The sequence below is a fragment of the Acipenser ruthenus genome, unplaced genomic scaffold, assembly GCF_902713425.1.
Source record: "Acipenser ruthenus unplaced genomic scaffold, fAciRut3.2 maternal haplotype, whole genome shotgun sequence".
Lineage (NCBI taxonomy): Eukaryota > Metazoa > Chordata > Actinopteri > Acipenseriformes > Acipenseridae > Acipenser > Acipenser ruthenus.
The window spans coordinates 1-14,336 of record NW_026707833.1 but is presented as its reverse complement, the minus strand read 5'-3'; the positions used below and the strand labels follow the sequence as shown (position 1 = coordinate 14,336).

Below are 14,336 nucleotides of genomic sequence, written 5' to 3'. Positions count from 1 at the left end.
AAGGGACCCGGCGGGGTTGTACGAGCGAAACCTAATTATTTCATCAACATAGTTATTATTATTATTATTATTATTATTATTATTATTTATTTCTTAGCAGACGCCCTTATCCAGGGTCTTATCCATAGTCAGGTGTTTTCATAATGGCAACGACTCCCGTTACTATAACCGATTTGTATTTCTGAGAGGCGTTTTTGACTAACAAACAAACAAAAAAAACCGTCGAAATTTAAATATTTTTAAATTTAAAATGGCAGTTTGGGCCTAGCTAAAATTCGAATCCACGAACCAACCGTCTGCAAAAATTATTAATAATATTTATCCGCGTTTAAAAACGCGTTTTTAATAACTCGAAATAACAAACTAGCGTTAGTTTTTCTTCAAATTTTCAATACGCGTTTACTATAAGTTTGTGAGAGAGAGAGAGAGAGGTATATTTTTTAATTTTTATTTTCTCGTCGAGTTTATATGACATTGTTTAGTAATTTTTAGGCATTAAAAAAATAACAAGGGTAGGCTAATAAGATTTATTTTAAAAGTTAATTAAAAAAAACAACATAATACTTTCAATTAGTGTATATTTTATATAAGTTAATAGGCTTTTTACGCAAGAGGCTAGTCCGTTTTAATATGATTTTGGCGGTATGTAAATTACAAACTAAACTAGATCTGTCGGCTGAAGTAAAATGATATTTCTAACAATTTGATATCATTCACTGTCATAAAAACTGACCATAAATTTAATTTGATGTCACTGAGTAGAAACAAAGTTTCCTGCTTTGTAAGTTTGTCGTCTAAACAACGTGACACGAAGTTAAATATTGATCCGCGTTGACCTTCGGCAGAGTTAACAGATTTTTTCCCCTCTCTTCGTTTTAAGATAACTGTTTAATTTATTTGGGAGTCCGTCTGGTCTCTCAAACCAGCCTAATACAAGGATAAGGGCGTCTGCTAGGAAATAAATAATAATAATAATAATAATCATCATCATCGATGAACTTGCAGGTTTAATAAATGTGCTGTTTGACAACAATAAATTAATAAAAACGATGCTGCAAAATGGAGCCGCGGATTTAGGAGTCTGGGAAGGTCAGACGAATCAACATTGTGGGAAAGAGAAACGAGCAAAAGTAAGTCTTATTATTATTATTATTATTATTATTATTATTATTATTATTATTATTATTATTTAATTACGACGTCATGTGTGTAAGATATGTCGTCTCGTGCTGAACTTTGGACGAGAGGACCGTGAGATTATTATTATTATTATTATTATTATTATTATTATTATTATTATTATACATTGAGGTAGTGAAATAATATTGCTTACTACAGTTGATCAAACTCCCCAAATTTAATTTTTCCTGCATGTTGGTTTCTGTCTGTTGGTGTGGTTTGAATTGAATACTAGTTTATTTCGGAATATGATACTATGAAGATTGCCCAACAGAAACGAAGGTCTTGTTGAATCGATTTTAAAACAATTCTAAAGCTGCCAAGAGATGTTTTTATTTTTAATTTTATTTTTAACAAAACTGTTGCTTCAAAACCCACACCCTGACTATTAATAAATCTATAAAAATGTGTTTACCATGGGACTGATTCAGCTGCTATAGCACTGTCAATAGCACAGCATGGGACTGATTCACCTGCTATAGCACTGTCAATAGCACAGCATGGGACTGATTCACCTGCTATAGCACTGTCAATAGCACAGCATGGGACTGATTCACCTGCTATAGCACTGTCAATAGCACAGCATGGGACTGATTCACCTGCTATAGCACTGTCAATAGCACAGCATGGGACTGATTCACCTGCTATAGCACTGTCAATAGCACAGCATGGGACTGATTCACCTGCTATAGCACTGTCAATAGCACAGCATGGGACTGATTCACCTGCCATAGCACTGTCAATAGCACAGCATGGGACTGATTCACCTGCTATAGCACTGTCAATAGCACAGCATGGGACTGATTCACCTGCTATAGCACTGTCAATAGCACAGCATGGGACTGATTCACCTGCCATAGCACTGTCAATAGCACAGCATGGGACTGATTCACCTGCTATAACACTGTCAATAGCACAGCATGGGACTGATTCACCTGCTATAGCACTGTCAATAGCACAGCATGGGACTGATTCACCTGCTATAGCACTGTCAATAGCACAGCATGGGACTGATTCACCTGCTATAGCACTGTCAATAGCACAGCATGGGACTGATTCACCTGCTATAGCACTGTCAATAGCACAGTATGGGACTGATTCACCTGCTATAGCACTGTCAATAGCACAGCATGGGACTGATTCACCTGCTATAGCACTGTCAATAGCACAGCATGGGACTGATTCACCTGCTATAGCACTGTCAATAGCACAGCATGGGACTGATTCACCTGCTATAGCACTGTCAATAGCACAGCATGGGACTGATTCACCTGCTATAGCACTGTCAATAGCACAGCATGGAACTGATTCACCTGCCATAGCACTGTCAATAGCACAGCATGGGACTGATTCACCTGCCATAGCACTGTCAATAGCACAGCATGGGACTGATTCACCTGCCACAGCACTGTCAATAGCACAGCATGGGACTGATTCACCTGCCATAGCACTGTCAATAGCACAGCATGGGACTGATTCACCTGCTATAGCACTGTCAATAGCACAGCATGGGACTGATTCACCTGCTATAGCACTGTCAATAGCACAGCATGGGGCTGATTCACCTGCCATAGCACTGTCAATAGCACAGCATGGGACTGATTCACCTGCCATAGCACTGTCAATAGCACAGCATGGGACTGATTCACCTGCCATAACACTGTCAATAGCACAGCATGGGTCTGATTCACCTGCTATAGCACTGTCAATAGCACAGCATGGGACTGATTCACCTGCTATAGCACTGTCAATAGCACAGCATGGGACTGATTCACCTGCTATAGCACTGTCAATAGCACAGCATGGGACTGATTCACCTGCTATAGCACTGTCAATAGCACAGCATGGGACTGATTCACCTGCTATAGCACTGTCAATAGCACAGCATGGGACTGATTCACCTGCCATAGCACTGTCAATAGCACAGCATGGGACTGATTCACCTGCTATAGCACTGTCAATAGCACAGCATGGGACTGATTCACCTGCTATAGCACTGTCAATAGCACAGCATGGGACTGATTCACCTGCTATAGCACTGTCAATAGCACAGCATGGGACTGATTCACCTGCTATAGCACTGTCAATAGCACAGCATGGGACTGATTTACCTGCTATAGCACTGTCAATAGCACAGCATGGGACTGATTCACCTGCCATAGTACTGTCAATAGCACAGCATGGGACTGATTCACTGCCTCTCTCTCTCTTCTAGGCAATTAACTCACACCCTAAAAACAAGGCCCCTCCCACAACCAAAACCTGGGCGGGGCTACAGAGGATATGTCAGGTGATCCTGCCAATTGCAATCGTTCTGTTGCTGGCTGGGGGCGGAGCCTTGGCATGGTACATTTTAGGTAGGAACAAATTATATATATATTTTTTTATCATTCTTAAAGGAGCTCTGACCATCTTTAAAATCCATTCTCTCACCTCTTATTAGCTTTATTAACAGTATCGCTGGTCCCTCCCTTTAAAGGAGCGCTGACCATCTTTAAAATCCATTCTCTCACCTCTTATTAGCTTTATTAACAGTATCGCTGGTCCCTCCCTTTAGAGGAGCGCTGACCATCTTTAAAATCCATTCTCTCACCTCTTATTAGCTTTATTAACAGTATCGCTGGTCCCTCCCTTTAAAGGAGCGCTGACCATCTTTAAAATCCATTCTCTCACCTCTTATTAGCTTTATTAACAGTGTCGCTGGCCCCTTAACTTTTGAAAGCAGGTATAATTAGTTGTTTACAATTCTCTGAAAGGGCCAGGTGTAACCCTAGCAACCGCCAGGCCTCTGAGGTAAACGAAACTCAAAACAGGCCTTGCTGTTATCAGGGTGACCACAAGGCCCCAGAGAGGGGGCGTGGTCTTCATTTGACTGTCAGACAAGAAGTGGCTGTCACTTGGCAACAGCCCTGAAAACAGCACTGCTAAGATCTTAAAATAAAAAAGACAGAACCAGTCTGTCTGTTTGTAAGCTAGTATAGCTAGAATATTTAGTCATAAAAACGCAGGAAAATTTCAAAAGAAACATTTGATGTTATTGCGTTTTGGTACTTTTTTGGGGTCCGTTTCGCTTCGGTCAGTCTGAACGGTTCCGTTTTCCTCCAATATTGAGATCCGATCATTTTTAAAACCTGGTTTTACCCGCCTTTGAGCTGCTTTGAGTTTGTCTGGAGAATCCTAACAGCCAGACAACCCTTCCCTCCTTCCAATCAGATCCTGCGATGACAGCTCTGCCAGCCCCGCCCCCTCTCAGCCCCGCCCCCTCTCCTCTCTCTCTCTCTGTTTGGACGAATGCAGAGTGGGCGGAGCCAGCTGAAAAGGTTCTGTCACGTGATTTGAACAGAATTATTTCAGTTCGGAGCCCGGCTGTTAGGATTCTGTAGCTGAGCTTCTCAAAGGCAGGTGAAGACAGGTTTTAAAAACGATCCGAACGTGATACTGGAGGAAAACAGAACCGCTCTCCATGACTGAAACTAAACAGCATTAAAACAGTCAAGAGAGAGAGAGAGGAGGCAATTCAAAATGACATTGGATGACAAGAACATAAGAAAGTTTCCAAACGAGGAGACCATTCAGCCCATCTTGCTCGTTTGGTTGTTAGCAGCTTATTGATCCCAGAATCTCATCAAGCAGCTTCTTGAAGGATCCCAGGGTGTCAGCTTCAACAACATAAAATCGATTTTCATTGTGTTTTCTGGTACAGATCACAGACTCAAGCTGCTGGAGCCCCGGGTCACCCAGTACTACACAGCGAGGTTTGCAGTAAACAACCGAGACTTCAGCATGGAGCTCACCAGACGAGAGTCAACCGCCTTCAAAACAGAAGCAAGCAAAGTCCAGGATGTGGTGAGGCTCCAAACTCCTGAATGATCTTCAGTGACAGACAGACAGACAGACAGCGGCACTGCAATGGCTCTGTATTACACTGAGGGGCAATGGTAGCACAAGTATAGGGCAGCTGCAATGGGGTGAGGCTGGTAGAATGGGACCACAGTGTGCTCACTATACCCGCAATGATCTTCAATGGCAGACAGACAGACAGCGGCACTGCAATGGTTCTGTATTACACTGAGGGGGCAATGTGTCTGTCTCTCTGTCTCTCTGCTAGTTAGAGAAGATCCTGAAAGCCTCCGATCTCTCCTGGTACTACAATTCAACCACAGTCTTTGCTTTTGGGTAAGATGTCTCGTCTGATTTTCTTTGTAAAGCACAGAGAGGTCTGGTAAAGCATAGGGAAGCATTGTAAAGCACAGAGAGGTCTGGTAAAGCATAGGGAAGCATTGTAAAGCACAGAGAGGTCTGGTAAAGCATAGGGAAGCATTGTAAAGCACAGAGAGGTCTGGTAAAGCATAGGGAAGCATTGTAAAGCACAGAGAGGTCTGGTAAAGCATAGGGAAGCATTGTAAAGCACAGAGAGGTCTGGTAAAGCATAAGGAAGCATTGTAAAGCACAGAGAGGTCTGGTAAAGCATAGGGAAGCATTGTAAAGCACAGAGAGGTGTGGTAAAGCATAGGGAAGCATTGTAAAGCACAGAGAGGTCTGGTAAAGCATAGGGAAGCATTGTAAAGCACAGAGAGGTCTGGTAAAGCATAGGAAAGCATTGTAAAGCACAGAGAGGTCTGGTAAAGCATAGGGAAGCATTGTAAAGCACAGAGAGGTCTGGTAAAGCATAGGGAAGCATTGTAAAGCACAGAGAGGTCTGGTAAAGCATAGGGAAGCATTGTAAAGCACAGAATGCTGGTTTGTACAGAGGCTGGCTTAGACAGGTTTTGCTGCACTGTGTGTGTGTGTGTGTGTGTCTCTACAGGGAAGGCAGTCTCCTGTGTTACTGTTGGCTGGTCTTGTTGGTGCCTCAGAGCCTGGCTGACAGGGTGACTGCGGGCTCCGTCAGTGACACGCTGCTGCAGGGTGTGGGAGGCAGCGACGGCAGTACCACAGCCTACCAGCAGGGGGAGTACATCATCGAGAGAGACTCTCTCAACATCACAGGTGAGGCTGGCGGGCCAGCCAGGAAGCAACACAAACTAACATGGTTGAAACAACACTGGAAAGTATATAAAAATATATATATATAGTTTCAAGTTGTGTGTGTTTTTAAAACAACACTACAAGTAGTAACATAATGAATAATTTGAATAATAAATTATATATATAATTAAATTTTTTATTTTGTATGTTTTAATATTTGCTATTTTTTTAATAGTCAAATTATCATAAAATAAAGCTATTTTATATTGTACTTTTTATTTATTTATTATTATTATTATTATTATTATTATTATTATTATTATTATTATTATTATTATTATTAATTATTCTTTTTATTTCTTCTACAGAATCGGGTGCCAAAGCCATCGATGCCATGAAAGCCACCTTCAGTATGAAAACATCTTAAATCTTCTCAGAGTCTTCAGTGTAAATTCAATGGCAAACGTTTCCACGAGAGGTCTCTCTCAGCGTCTTCAGTGTAAATTCAATGGCAAACGTTTCCACTAGAAGTCTCTTTCAGTGTCTTCAGTGTAAATTCAATGGCAAACGTTTCCTCTAGAAGTCTTTCTCAGCGTCTTCAGTGTAAATTCAATGGCAAACGTTTCCTCTAGAAGTCTCTCTCAGCGTCTTCAGTGTAAATTCAATGGCAAACGTTTCCACTAGAAGTCTCTCTCAGCGTCTTCAGTGTAAATTCAATGGCAAACGTTTCCACTAGAAGTCTCTCTCAGCGTCTTCAGTGTAAATTCAACGGCAAACGTTTCCACTAGAAGTCTCTCTCAGCGTCTTCAGTGTAAATTCAATGGCAAACGTTTCCACTAGAAGTCTCTCTCAGCGTCTTCAGTGTAAATTCAATGGCAAACGTTTCCACTAGAAGTCTCTCTCAGCGTCTTCAGTGTAAATTCAATGGCAAACGTTTCCTCTAGAAGTCTCTCTCAGCGTCTTCAGTGTAAATTCAATGGCAAACGTTTCCACTAGAAGTCTCTCTCAGCGTCTTCAGTGTAAATTCAACGGCAAACGTTTCCACTAGAAGTCTCTCTCAGCGTCTTCAGTGTAAATTCAACGGCAAACGTTTCCACTAGAAGTCTCTCTCAGCGTCTTCAGTGTCAATTCAATGGCAAACGTTTCCACTAGAAGTCTCTCTCAGCGTCTTCAGTGTAAATTCAATGGCAAACGTTTCCACTAGAAGTCTCTCTCAGCGTCTTCAGTGTAAATTCAACGGCAAACGTTTCCACTAGAAGTCTCTCTCAGCATCTTCAGTGTAAATTCAATGGCAAACGTTTCCACTAGAAGTCTCTCTCAGCGTCTTCAGTGTAAATTCAATGGCAAACGTTTCCACTAGAAGTCTCTCTCAGCGTCTTCAGTGTAAATTCAATGGCAAACGTTTCCACTAGAAGTCTCTCTCAGCGTCTTCAGTGTAAATTCAATGGCAAACGTTTCCACTAGAAGTCTCTCTCAGCGTCTTCAGTGTGAATTCAATGGCAAACATTTCCAGTAGTGTAATCGTTGCCTCTCTCTCTCTCTCTCTCTCTCTCTCTCTCTCTCTCTCTCTCTCTCTCTCCAGGTTGCTATCGGTACGCCTCGGTCCGTGTCGGGGTGCTCACCTCCCTCCAGGGCCCCGACTCGCTCCGGTCCAGCTGCCTGTGGCACATCGCGGCCCCGGCCGGTCAGCTGGTCAAGCTGCGGTTGGAATGGGCCCTGTCCGAGTGTCGGGACCGGCTAGCCGTCTATGACTCCCTCTCTCCAGACGAGGGCAATCTAATCACCTCGTAAGAGTCTCTCCCAGGACAGGACGTCTGACCCCTCACTCATACAAACCAACAGCAGTGAATCTGTCTCTCATAAACAGCCTTGCTACTTTTCAATAAAGCTCGCGAAACGTCGAATTCCCCCTAAAAATTCGACCGAAATAAATTGGTATTATTATTATTATTATTTGTTTCTTAGCAGACGCCCTTATCCAGGGCGACTTACAATTGTTACAAGATATCACATTATTTTTTACATACAATTCCCCATTTATACAGTTGGGTTTTTACAACTGTTAATGGTTCAGTCCTCTCTCTCTCTCGCTCTCAGTCTGTACGGGTGCAGCCGTCAGGAGTCTGTGGTCGAGTTGGTATCTTCCGGGAGGGTGATGTCAGTGGTGTGGAAGCAAGGGCAGTACAGCTACTACGATCCCTTCTCTCTGTCTGCCCAGGCTCTGCCCAGCTCAGGTGAGCATTACAAACACCCACAGCCCGTTTACGGAGCACAGAGCTGCAGGATATTGGTGGTAGCAGTGGGATATTTAGACAGAGAGAGATCAGGGAGGGGAATCAGACTCCTATCGCACAGCAGTGTGATCCAGTCCAGGTTTTACTGCTACCAGCTTGATCAGCCCCCAGTGTGTCTAGCTAACAAGCTCAGGTGTGTCTTATTATTAAACTCCTAGTGAAACCAGGACTGGATCACACTGCTGTGCAGCGGGAGTCTGATTCCCAGCCCTGTAGATAGACTTTGGTTGAAGGAGGTTTGTAGCTGATTTTATAGTGGAGAGAGCTACAGGATATTGCTGGGAACTGTGGGATATTTAGACAGAGAGATCAGGGATGGGAATCAGACTCCTATCGCACAGCAGTGTGATCCAGTCCAGGTTTTACTGCTACCAGCTTGATCAGCCCCCAGTGTGTCTAGCTAACAAGCTAAGGTGTGTCTTATTAATAAACTCCTAGTGAAACTAGGACTGGATCACACTGCTGTGCAGCGGGAGTCTGATTCCCAGCCCTGTAGATAGACTTTGGTTGAAGGAGGTTTGTAGCTGATTTTATAGTGAAGAGAGCTACAGGATATTGCTGGGAACTGTGGGATATTTAGACAGAGAGATCAGGGAGGGGAATCAGACTCCTATCGCACAGCAGTGTGATCCAGTCCAGGTTTTACTGCTACCAGCTTGATCAGCCCCCAGTGTGTCTAGCTAACAAGCTCAGGTGTGTCTTATTATTAAACTCCTAGTGAAACCAGGACTGGATCACACTGCTGTGCAGCGGGAGTCTGATTCCCAGCCCTGTAGATAGACTTTGGGTTTTTAGCGCCATCTCTGGGGAGAAGATGAACTACACAGGTTTGAATGATGTCACTTTTCAGAATGATAATTATATTCTTTCCCTTTCTATCAGCCTGTGATGCCAATTTCACGTTGCAGGACAGGGACGGGATACAAGGCCATTTCAGCACCCCTCGCTATCCCAGCTACTACCCTCCAGACACACACTGCAGCTGGACTTTCACTGTAAGTTCTTAAAACTGCAGCGAACACAGAGGCCAGGGTTACTGTTAATGAAGCTAATCAGAAGGTCTTTGTGTCTGCCAGTGTAGCGATGAAGTAACAGCATCTCTCTGAGTAAAACTGAGATTGCTGTTGGGCAAAATCGAAACCTTTCTCATTATCCATCGCCAAGCCGGTCTCCACGGCAACCGCCGCATCACAGATCCCGCCCCCTCCTTTCCGTACCTTCAATGACACTTGAAACGATGAGAACCTTCAAATGTGGGCAAACGTCAACATCGCCCTGTAGAATGAACTACGGCTCCCAGCATGCCTCTGCACCCGCAGCAATGGTGAGGCATGCTGGGAGCTGTAGTTCTTTAACTACAATGCGCTATGCTGTGTCAGAAATGATGTGCCGATGTTAATAAGAGGTGAGAGAATGGATTTTAAAGATGCTCAGCGCTCCTTTAAAGGGAGGGGCCAGCGATACTGTTAATAAAGCTAATAAGAGGTGAGAGGATGGATTTTAAAGATGGTCAGCGCTCCTTTAAAGGGAGGGACCAGCGATACTGTTAATAAAGCTAATAAGAGGTGAGAGGATGGATTTTAAAGATGGTCAGCGCTCCTTTAAAGGGAGGGACCAGCGATACTGTTAATAAAGCTAATAAGAGGTGAGAGAATGGATTTTAAAGATGATCAGTGCTCCTTTAAAGGGAGGGGCCAGCGATACTGTTAATAAAGCTCATCAGAGGTGAGAGAATGGGTTCGAGAGCTCTCTAAAGGCAGGGTCAGTGATCACAGTGTTGCTCTGTGCCTCTCTGTTTCTCAGCTCCCCTCCCTGCAGTACGGCTTGACTCTGTGGTTTGAAGGTTATGAGCTGGGCAGAGCCAACTACAACCAGGCTTGCACCCAGGGCCAGTGGACAGTGCAGAACAGGAGGTGAGGAGACGGGTCAGAATTGCAATCCCAGCACTTCAGATCACATCTCTGGTAACTCTTTCGCATGCTTTACCAGACCTCTCTGTGCTTCACAATGCTTCCCTATGCTTTACCAGACCTCTCTGTGCTTTACAATGCTTCCCTATGCTTTACCACACCTCTCTGTGCTTTACAATGCTTATCTATGCTTTACCAGACCTCTCTGTGCTTTACAATGCTTCCCTATGCTTTACCAGACCTCTCTGTGCTTTACAATGCTTCCCTATGCTTTACCAGACCTCTCTGTGCTTTACAATGCTTCCCTATGCTTTACCACACCTCTCTGTGCTTTACAATGCTTATCTATGCTTTACCAGACCTCTCTGTGCTTTACAATGCTTCCCTATGCTTTACCAGACCTCTCTGTGCTTTACAATGCTTCCCTATGCTTTACCAGTCCTCTCTGTGCTTTACAATGCTTCCCTATGCTTTACCAGACCTTTCTGTGCTTTACAATGCTTCCCTATGCTTTACCAGACCTCTCTGTGCTTTACAATGCTTCCCTATGCTTTACCAGACCTCTCTGTGCTTTACAATGCTTCCCTATGCTTTACCAGACCTCTCTGTGCTTTACAATGCTTCCCTATGCTTTACCAGACCTCTCTGTGCTTTACAATGCTTCCCTATTCTTTACCAGACCTCTCTGTGCTTTACAATGCTTCCCTATGCTTTACCAGACCTCTCTGTGCTTTACAATGCTTCCCTATGCTTTACCAGACCTCTCTGTGCTTTACAATGCTTCCCTATGCTTTACCAGACCTCTCTGTGCTTTACAATGCTTCCCTATTCTTTACCAGACCTCTCTGTGCTTTACAATGCTTCCCTATGCTTTACCAGACCTCTCTGTGCTTTACAATGCTTCCCTATGCTTTACCAGACCTCTCTGTGCTTTACAATGCTTCCCTATGCTTTACCAGACCTCTCTGTGCTTTACAATGCTTCCCTGTGCTTCGGGACATGTTTTCTGACAGTGTGTTTGTTTGGGGTCAGGCTGTGTGGAAGTCGAATTCTCCAGCCCTATGCAGAGCGAATCCACGCCGTCTCTCTGACCGTCACGCTGACGATGACATCACAGATCTCACTGACCGGCCCCGGGGTCATAGTTCATTACAGCCTCTTCAACCAATCAGATCGTGAGTTGAGCTGGGACTTCATTTTATGTGTCTTTGTGTGCGTGTCTGTGTTGGTCTCTGTTTGTTCTGTATGTGTGTGTGCGTGCGTGCGTGCGTGCGTGTGTGTGAGTGTGTCTGCGTGCGTGCGTGCGTGCGTGTGTGTGTGTGTGTGTGTGTGTGTTAGCGCTTTGGGATTCTTGTGATGAACGGTGCTGTATAAATGTGATTTGTACTGCAATGGTGAGACATGCTGGAAGAATGACCTTGCTGGCTAGGACTACAGCTCCCAGCATGCCTTTGCGCCTGCAGCAATGGTGAGGCATGCTGGGAGCTGTAGTTCTTTATGCTGTGGTCTCGTATCACAAGCGATACAGACCTCTATTACGATGCATCATGTAAAGAAAGCCTCGCGATCCATCGACACGTCCAGAGTCCCATCCTGGTTTATAATGGGATGTGGGTGTGTCCTGTTTTTTCGGTAGCTTGTCCGGGACAGTTCCTGTGCTCGCTGAACGGTTTGTGCGTCCCCTCCTGTGACGGAATAACAGACTGTCCCAACGAACTGGACGAGAGGAACTGTGGTAAGAGAGTGGAGCCAAAAACCACGTGAACATCTCCTTATAGAAGGAACTACAGCTCCCAGCATGCCTCTGCACCCGCCGCAATGGTGAGGCATGCTGGGAGCTGTAGTTCTTTATGCTGTGGTCTCGTATCACAAGCGATACAGACCTCTATTACGATACATCATGTACAGCTGTGGACAAAAGTTTAGCAGCATTACCCTCTATATAGAATGAACTGATTCAGCTTCATAGAGTCCAATGAAAGCTGCTGAATAATGTTCCCTTGTTAACATATTGAATTCCACCCCCTCTATATAGAATGAACTCCCTCAGCTTCATAGAGTCCAATGAAAGCTGCTGAATAATGTTCCCTTGTTAACATATTGAATTCCACCCCCTCTATATAGAATGAACTCCCTCAGCTTCATAGAGTCCAATGAAAGCTGCTGAATAATGTTCCCTTGTTAACATATTGAATTCCACACCCTCTATATAGAATGAACTGATTCAGCTTCATAGAGTCCAATGAAAGCTGCTGAATAATGTTCCCTTGTTAACATATTGAATTCCACCCCCTCTATATAGAATGAACTCCCTCAGCTTCATAGAGTCCAATGAAAGCTGCTGAATAATGTTCCCTTGTTAACATATTGAATTCCACCCCCTCTATATAGAATGAACTCCCTCAGCTTCATAGAGTCCAATGAAAGCTGCTGAATAATGTTCCCTTGTTAACATATTGAATTCCACCCCCTCTATATAGAATGAACTCCCTCAGCTTCATAGAGTCCAATGAAAGCTGCTGAATAATGTTCCCTTGTTAACATATTGAATTCCACCCCCTCTATATAGAATGAACTCCCTCAGCTTCATAGAGTCCAATGAAAGCTGCTGAATAATGTTCCCTTGTTAACATATTGAATTCCACACCCAGCGCTTTGTAGTTTTCCAGATACTGAACAGAAAAACTGACATTGAAAAAAAATGTGACATTTCAGAAATCTCACATGAAATACGACTGGACTGCGATTATGGCTTCCGGTAGAGACTTTTTATTTGTTTGTTTAGCAAGATCATTTTGTAGTTTCTTTGAATACATGTTAAATAAAATATCTCTCCCCTCTCTCACCTCCCTTCTCCTCTCCCCTCTCCTCTCCCCCTCTCCTCCTCCCCTCCTCTCCCTCCTCCCCTCTCCCCTCCCCCCTCTCCTCTACCCTCTCCTCTCCCTCCCCTTTTTCTCCTTCTCTCCTCTCTTCACCCTATCTCCCCTCTCCCTCCTCCCCTCTCCTCCTCCCCTCTCCCTCCTCCCCTCTCCTCCTCTCCTCTCCCTCTCCTCCTCTCCTCTCCCCTCTCTCCCTCCCCTCTCCCTCCTCCCCTCTCCTCCCCTCCTCTCTCAGTGTGCACAGGTCAGTACCGCTGCCCTGAAGACAGCCAGTGTCTGGATTATTACAAGCTGTGTGATCACCATCAAGACTGCCTCAATGCAACTGACGAAGACAACTGCACTGACAGTGAGAGATCACCCTTCATAGGGAAGCACAGAGAGGTCTGGTAAAGCATAGGGAAGCATTGTAAAGCACAGAGAGGTGTGGTAAAGCATAGGGAAGCATTGTAAAGCACAGAGAGGTCTGCTAAAGCATAGGGAAGCATTGTGAAGCACAGAGAGGTCTGGTAAAGCATAGGGAAGCATTGTAAAGCACAGAGAGGTCTGGTAAAGCATAGGGAAGCATTGCAAAGCACAGAGAGGTCTGGTAAAGCATAGGGAAGCATTGTAAAGCACAGAGAGGTCTGGTAAAGCATAGGGAAGCATTGTAAAGCACAGAGAGGTCTGGTAAAGCACAGGGAAGCATTGTAAAGCACAGAGAGGTGTGGTAAAGCATAGGGAAGCATTGTAAAGCACAGAGAGGTGTGGTAAAGCATAGGGAAGCATTGTAAAGCACAGAGAGGTCTGGTAAAGCATAGGGAAGCATTGTAAAGCACAGAGAGGTCTGGTAAAGCACAGGGAAGCATTGTAAAGGGTTAGGGTTGCATGATCATGTGATCTCATTGTGTATCAGGTGTCGAATGCACAGAGTTTACATACCGCTGTGCGGACGGCAGCTGCATCAAGAAACCCAACGTGGAGTGTGACTTCATCGCAGACTGCAAGGACTCCTCGGACGAGAAGCACTGCGGTGAGAAATCAACGGCTTTCCTTCGCTGGCAATACCCTAGCTGTGCACTAGATGGCGCTAATAGAGAACCACTATGTGAAGTTTCCTATCTGTG

General features: G+C 44.4%; 1 protein-coding gene across 1 annotated transcript; it reads left to right on the top strand.

Annotated features, from left to right (window-relative positions):
• Nucleotides 1-377: 377 nt before the first annotated feature.
• LOC117432912 (transmembrane protease serine 6-like) lies at nucleotides 378-14,242 on the top strand (the record flags this gene model as incomplete). The annotated part of the gene is made up of 14 exons (XM_059019395.1): nucleotides 378-1,130; nucleotides 3,395-3,536; nucleotides 4,883-5,025; nucleotides 5,288-5,355; nucleotides 5,987-6,168; nucleotides 6,516-6,557; nucleotides 7,730-7,934; nucleotides 8,245-8,381; nucleotides 9,324-9,436; nucleotides 10,245-10,354; nucleotides 11,384-11,526; nucleotides 11,988-12,086; nucleotides 13,466-13,579; nucleotides 14,126-14,242. Coding segments are annotated over exons 1-14 (1,696 nt in total), but the record flags the coding sequence as incomplete, so codon positions are not given.
• Nucleotides 14,243-14,336: the final 94 nt, after the last annotated feature.